General features: G+C 39.8%; 1 protein-coding gene across 1 annotated transcript; it reads left to right on the top strand.

Moving 5' to 3' along the window:
• The first annotated feature begins 2,189 nt into the window (after window positions 1-2,189).
• Window positions 2,190-3,128, top strand: LOC144761125 (olfactory receptor 5J3-like). The gene has a single exon (XM_078646587.1). The coding sequence runs from the start codon at window positions 2,190-2,192 to the stop codon at window positions 3,126-3,128; it is 939 nt and encodes a 312-aa protein (XP_078502713.1).
• The last annotated feature ends 5,008 nt before the right edge of the window (window positions 3,129-8,136 follow it).

Raw genomic sequence — 8,136 nt, 5'->3', positions numbered from 1 at the left:
AAGCTTGTAAAAAGTTTTCTGACCAATTTGCTCTATGTGTGATAATTTTGGGAATTTAAGTTAATATATTTTGTTATGAGAAAATATATGTTTACATTAGCTGATTTTATTAATATGACATTAGTTTTTTCACTTTGTCACTTAGATTTTTACATTTGTTTCTTATTTACTTAATTGTTTTGAGAAAGTTTATGTACATTGCTGTACATTTATTTGTATAATAATATTATCAAACTTTAATTTCTTGGACTTTTTTTACTTTTTTATCTTTTATATTTTTAAATGTGTTGTTTAGTTGGAAAAGAAAGGAGAAATTAAAAATCCTTTTAACAGCTCCTTTTAAATGCCATTAATATTTGGTGGTAACTCCTGTCACTATTGTTTTTAGATAGGGTTTTGAATCAAAAGGCATGGGCAGTTGCATAGGAACGCCCATGTAATGCCCTCTTACTGCTAAGTAATGTAAAGCAGTGCATTGCAATGCTTTGTATTACTTTTAAGGTACTTTCCAGCACAAAACAAGTTTTTCATTGGCAAATAAATGATAAAAAACATTTTGTGCTGGGTAGAAATACTTTTGTGATGCTTGCCCAGCACAAAATGTTTGTAAATCTACAGTTTTTTGCATTTGTAAAAATACAAAAACTCATGATCCCGATACCATCTGAGCTTCATCCCATGATTTGGTGGTCATTTTGCAGTTTTCACTTCCCATTTATACCAGGTTTTATCAGGGATTGAAAGACAGTAACAACTGTCCATTCGACTGCACATTCTGAATTGCCTAGCCTCCAACTGAACTTACTTTGCAAGGCTCTTGAAGGAGTATGTCAGTTTAGAGACAAAGTAGTCTATCCCACCTGGATTACGCGAATAGTCTTTCTATGGGTCTATCGCTTATTTGACGCACAGGCTCCTGATTATCCATAATGCTGCAGCTAAGCCAATCCAGCAGGTCCCGCTCCATCATCATATTTTGCTGCATTTGAGGCAGTTTCACTGACTTCCTGTTGTAAGGCCCTGACCTTGGCATTCAGAGCACTCACAGACAAGGGCCCTCGCTACCTGAGAATACGACTTGGTCAGTAGCAACAAAAGAGATCGCTGAGATTGAACCACCTCTGACGTATGTGTATCCCCAGGTTTTACAGAGCCTGGCAAATGGGTCGATCATTTGCTGTTTTGATGGCAGATCTCTGGAACACCCTACCTATCAACTTCCCCATGGCCGAATCCAAGTGCCACTTCATGAATGAAATATAAATCTGGCTTCCTGATCAAAACTAGATTTGACAGTCCTGTCCCATAATCAGTCTCTGCCTTGGAGTCCAGGGACATTTCCTCTGAAGCAGCCGAGCGTAGTAAAAATTCCAGTAATTGATTGATCTTAATCAGGTAGGAAGACCTTCAGTTTAGTGGAGAGGTTACTTTTGGCACCTTTATTAGTTTGCACTCCAAGGGGCATATTATCAAGACAGGCGATGAAATTATAGCCGTCTTAGCGGCAGAAAACTGCAGCTAAAACGGCGATAATGGGCTCGATAATATGCTCTTTGGAATTCCAATCGAAGCACATGTAAGATGTCCTTCACATTTAACATGAGCCTCAATTGGAATTCCATATTATCAAGCCTATTATCGCCAAACTGCCGCTAAAATGGCGATAATTTCATCGCCTGTCATGATAATATGCCCCATAACTATAACATTGAAAACAACATATATTCATCTGAGTTATATATATAAAAAACAACGTTATTATCAAATAATGGCTGGACCAATGTTTAGATGAAATAAGTAGGCATACAAAAGGTGGACGGGAGATTTGTCTTTTTCTAGGAAATCTCAGAAGGAAAGAATAGAATAACTGTGAAAGGATACAATCACTGCAGGGAATAAGTGGCTCTTACTCGCAGTCAAAAAAATTGATCTTTCATATCACCTGAAATCACACATTGTTATGGTTACATTATAATGAAGATGCATTGCATATCTAAGGAGGTGTAAAGTGATTCCAGCTAAAAAGTTGCTCATCAATTAATGCTGTAGCAACAATTCTTCATGAGCCATTAAAGCAGTATCTCCGGAGATGAAAGATTGACATAGTATGTTTCAATATCATTACGCATTACAGATTATCTTAAGTGATCTTTCTTCTTTCATGTCCTCAGACAGGGGTACCAACAGCCATGAAGGCCGAAAATAAAAGCATTGTGACTGAATTCATACTTAGGGGGCTCACCACAGACACAGACCTCCAAGTCCTTCTTTTCATAATCTTTATCGTAATATATGCCTCAACCCTGCTGGGCAATGGGTGCATACTGATGGTCATTCGCATGGATCCCCATCTTCATACGCCCATGTACTTCTTTCTTGGCTCCCTGGCTGCTTTGGATTTAGGTTTCTCATCTACCTCTTCCCCCAAGATGCTTGTTGACATGCTTGTGGAAAGGAAGGTCATCTCATTTTTTGGCTGCTTAACTCAGGTCTATTTCTATGCAGGCTTTGGCAGCACTGAGTTTTTTCTGTTAGCCATGATGGCATATGACCGATATGTAGCTATTTGTAACCCATTGCTTTATACCCTTACAATGACGAAGAGCCTCACTATCCATTTGGTAACTGTATCATACGTTAGTGGATTTCTGCACTCTCTGATTCACACAGGTGGCATTTGGAGGTTATCATTTTGTGGCCCTGATATCATTGACCATTTCATGTGTGATTATCCTGTGATTTTTAAACTCTCCTGTACCAACTTTACCATCAATGAACAGTTGCTTATTGTGTTTGCCGCCGTTGTGATGCTGATATCCCTCCTCATCGTCCTCATCTCATATGCCTATATACTTGTTGCTGTCTTGAGAATCCGTACTTCAGCAGGAAGACGCAGGGCCTTCTCAACCTGTACCTCCCACTTCATCTGTGTCGTTCTTTATTATGGAACAATTCTCTTCATGGAACTTCGACCCAGCACCAGCCCTTCACATGCGCAAGACAAGGTGGTAGCAGTGCTCTCAACAGTTATTATCCCTGTGCTAAATCCACTGATCTACAGCCTAAGGAATCAGGATATGAAAGAAGCAGTGAAGAAGAAACTAAACCAAGTCATGTTCTTTCAGTAATAGATACCTCCAGGTCTTGAAAATAATTGAGGCTCAATATTTAGAACAAATAGACTAATAGACACACATTCAGATATGTATAAATTCTGTGCAAAGGTCAAAATATTATATATATTCACAGTAGAGTTAAATTGACCTAAGAATGACAGTTTACTGATGAACAAATTGCATGTAACAATTACTTCATACAGGGAAACAATGAGGATCAGGAGGCTTCTTCATTGTGATTTACCGTATGGCACAAACATACCTAATTAGAGCCTGACTTTGGTTTATATATTTTGTTAAAACAGATATGCATGACAAAATGGGTGGCCTAAACCATGAATGCAGATGGGCATGTGTGATATGCTGTTAATTGACGTTGGTTCTTCGCCTTTCTTGATTCATGTCCCCTCCCATACGCTCAACCATAGTAATAAATAGCAGACTACACTCTGCATAGTGTACTATAATATTGAGTTGATTTGGGATGATATTGTCAGAACGTGCCAGCTGAAAACTTAACGTTGCAAACTATCTATGGGACAAAAACCTGTTTCAGAAAAAATATAACTGCTGTGGAAATATTGGCCATTTGGTGGGCATGTTGTGGGCAAGCAAATTGTTTAATAGAATATTTTTCCCTTTTATATAAAATATCCAATTTAAATATAGAGAGCAATTCTGATTTCTTAAAACAAAATGCTGATATACATTCCTCAAACAGGAACTAATTTAACTGCACCACAATTATGTGTTGTAAAAAGGAGGAATTATTCTTTCAGAAGAAGAATTTTCTATTTCTTCCATTTATATTGTGATCACAACATGAAATGGGGTTTCCGTTTGGGTATATGCACATTATAAATGGGTGAATGTTGAGCAAGGTTCTTGTCAAGTCAAAATGTGTCATGTGTGAGTGATACCACATAAAAAGACATTTAAAATCCGTCTGACAATGCAATTGTTCTTGAGTGCTGGCAATTGTTGTTTTTGCTATGACAAAAGTATTGGTGACATGTTTCATCTGGCATCTGTGCATTCACTGCAAAGCAGCATTGGTGACAAACCACCTGTGGGGATGTTGGGTAGCCGTGGGGGTTTTTGGCACAGGGCTTGGATAGAGACAAGGTATGCTGATGGGGTGGTAGTCACAGGTTTGCCTGAAAGGGTTGGGCACCTGCTCAACTTTGAATATATAAAAACACACAGAAATTCACTGAATAATAGGTTAACGTGGCATTATAATTAAATGTAAGATTTTACCTCATTTTTATGCGCCTTCAGAAATCCACAATTATTTACAACAAGGGGTGGTGATGGACAGAGTCTCTGAATTAAGCAGAGTACTCTCACCCAGTCAAGAGATCAGGGCTAGATCCAACACCGTTTTTTAGCTCATTGCACCATCCCAGTTTCAGAACCTGGCTGTATGCAAATTAGTCTGTCCCTGGACCAGTGCATCATGGGAACAGGGCAGACCAGACTACAAAAGCCAATTCTTACACTGGGAAGGAAACAAGCTTCCGGGGACCGGTTTCTGGCATTTCAGCTGTCTTCGGCCCGGCTTGCTTGAATCCTGATGGTGCAATGAGCAAGGGACTCACATCTGAGTATAACCTTCCACGCTTAGGGTGGACAAAATTATTTACAACAATGGGTGGTGATGGACAAAGTCTCTGAATTAAGCAGAGTACTCTCACCCAGGCAAGAGATCAGGGCTAGATCCAACACCGTTTTTTAGCTCATTGCACCATCCCAGTTTCAGAACCTGGCTGTATGCAAATTAGTCTGTCCCTGGCCCAGTGCATCATGGGAACAGGGCAGACCAGACTACAAAAGCCAATTCTTACACTGGGAAGGAAACAAGCTTCCAGGGACCGGTTTCTGGCATTTCAGCTGTCTTCGGCCCGGCTTGTTTGAATCCTGATGGTGCAATGAGCCAGGGACTCACATCTGAGTATACCCTTCCACGCTTAGGGTGGACAAAATTATTTACAACAAGAGGTGGTGATGGACAGAGTCTCTGAATTAAGCAGAGTACTCTCACCCAGTCAAGAGATCAGGGCTAGATCCAACACCGTTTTTTAGCTCATTGCACCATCCCAGTTTCAGAACCTGGCTGTATGCAAATTAGTCTGTCCCTGGCCCAGTGCATCATGGGAACAGGGCAGACCAGACTACAAAAGCCAATTCTTACACTGGGAAGGAAACAAGCTTCCGGGGACCGGTTTCTGGCATTTCAGCCGTCTTCGGCCCGGCTTGCTTGAATCCTGATGGTGCAATGAGCAAGGGACTCACATCTGAGTATACCCTTCCACGCTTAGGGTGGACAAAATTATTTACAACAAGGGGTGGTGATGGACAGAGTCTCTGAATTAAGCAGAGTACTCTCACCCAGTCAAGAGATCAGGGCTAGATCCAACACCGTTTTTTAGCTCATTGCACCATCCCAGTTTCTGAACCTGGCTGTATGAAAATTAGTCTGTAGCTTGGTAGTTTGGTCTGCCCTGTTCCCATGATGCACTGGGCCAGGGACAGACTAATTTGCATGTAGCCAGGTTCTGAACTGGGATGGTGCAGTGAGCTAAAAAACGGTGATGGATCAAGCCCTGATCTGTTGACTGGGTAGGAGTGTTCTGATTAACTCAGATACTCTGTCCATCACCACCCCCTTTTTGGAATTATTTTTGGCCACCATAAGTGTGGAAGGGTATGCTCAGACATGAGTCCCTTGCTCACTGCACCATCAGGATTCAAGCAAGCCAAGAAGCTTGTTTACTTTCCAGTGAAGAATTGGCTTGGTAGTTTTGTTTGCCTTGTTCCCATGATGCATTGGGCCAGGGACAGACTAATTTGCATGTAGCCAGGTTCTGAACTGGGATGGTGCAGTGAGCTAAAAAAAGGTGATGGATCAAGCCCTGATCTGTTGACTGGGTAGGAGTGTTCTGATTAACTCAGATACTCTGTCCATCACCACCCCCTTTTTGGATTTATTCAGAAATCCACAGGCAAAAACCAAGGGTTAAAGTGTTAAATGAGTTAAGAACTAACATTTCAAAGATAACAAAGGGGCATATTATCAAGGGGGTTTATCTCTGCTTTTTTGGCTTTAAAAGCCAAGAAAGCGGAGATAAAATTATCTCCCTATTACCTAGCTGTCGCTAACACCAGTTAGCGACAGCTAGTAGGAGATAGCGACCATCTTGGGCCCCACTTTGCATTTCAGTGATATTTATTACTAATGACATGCAAAGTGGGCGTGCCAAGATGTTAGCGACTGGAAACAGTCGCTAACATCGCTATCTCCTATTACCAACTTTTGGAGATATTCGCGCTAAGTGCGAATATCTCCAAAAACGAACAGTTCTTAGCCATGTTATCCAATGGGAGGTGGATAACATGGCTAAGAGCATTAGCTCGGTAGTGCATGAATATCGCTGACTTTTCAGCGATATTCATGCATTGCGGCCGTTTTTTATCGCATTTGCGATAAACCTTGATAATAGCAAGGTTTATCTGCGATAATTTCTGACGAAGCTTAGCGTTAAAAAATTCGTTGCTAAGCATCGTTAGCGGTAAATATCGCTTAAAATACTGACATTTGGCCGTCATAGTTTAGTAATTTAACTATACTTGCACTTGCTGGAGAGGAAATCACCTTTGCCTTTTATGACAAGAGAAACCGAACATAACACTTTCAGAAAGAGAAAAATAATGAACATGCACCAAATATACATTATAGAAAATCTGTCAAAAACACAACAGTATAGTCACTGCATCATAAACATATATATAAAAAGTGTAATTTAGAATATATCATTTGTATTATAGAATGTGATTTACTAAATAAAATACCTATAATTTATTAATGTGTGTTAGAAAAACATGCAAATGGTGAACTCTCATGTTATAAATTTTAACCTCAGATTGTTTTTAAACCTCATTTATATGAAAGAATAACGAATGATCAATCCTGATTATAATAATAGACTTTACGAAAATGATTTTCTTTGTATGTGCAACCGTTTGCACCGAAAATGAAAAAAGAAAAGTGGATGCTGCACATTTCTATTTGATGATGTCTCTGGGGACCTATATAGACTGTACTTCATATATATGTATATATCAATCTTATTTACTTGAAAAATAAATCTCAGATATATAGTCTGAAATGTATTTATACTTTGGTACTTACCAAACATTGCAAGTACCCTATACTGACACTTATTTTTTGTAATCATGCTAAATGATCCTAAGTGCATCAGAAGTTATGCAAAACAGCATGGCACCTTCATGTTCTCTTATGAATGTATGCTTCAAATTTTATATAGTCTGTGTGATATTTGCCCAAATTATTATTGGCCTGAATGCACGTGTAAGTTCTTCTGCCCAACTAACCTCACAGTTCGTGAGAGAATTCCTCAGTTTATCAAATGATGTGCAGCCGTGTTTTACTTACTAAGTTCACATGTACTGTACGGAAGATTTTGCTACATGTTTGCTAATGTTTAAGGAAATCTGCCTGGGAAACTGTCCTCTTCAACTCTCTCCTATGCTCCAGCTAAAAGAACATTGGGGCATATTATCAAGGGGGTTTATCTCCGCATTTTTGGCTTTAAAAGCCAAGAAAGCGGAGATAAAATTATCTCCCTATTACCTAGCTGTCGCTTACACCAGTTAGCGACAGCTAGCAGGAGATAGCGACCATCTTGGGCCCCACTTTGCATGTCAGTGATATTTATCACTAATGACATGGAAAGTGGGCGTGCCAAGATGTTAGCAACTGGAAACAGTCGCTAACATCGCTATCTCCTATTACCAACTTTTGGAGATATTCGCGCTGCCCCTGAGCAGTTCTTAGCCATGTTATCTAATGGGAGGTGGATAACATGGCTAAGAGCATTAGCTCGGTAATGCATGAATATCGCTGACCTTTCAGCGATATTCATGCATTGCGGCCGTTTTTTATCGCATTTGCGATAAACCTTGGTAATACCAAGGATTGTTCTAACATTTCACATGC

Source organism: Lissotriton helveticus, chromosome 1_1, assembly GCF_964261635.1.
Source record: "Lissotriton helveticus chromosome 1_1, aLisHel1.1, whole genome shotgun sequence".
In the NCBI taxonomy this organism is placed as follows: Eukaryota; Metazoa; Chordata; class Amphibia; order Caudata; family Salamandridae; genus Lissotriton; species Lissotriton helveticus.
This window is presented reverse-complemented; position numbering and strand designations above follow the sequence as displayed.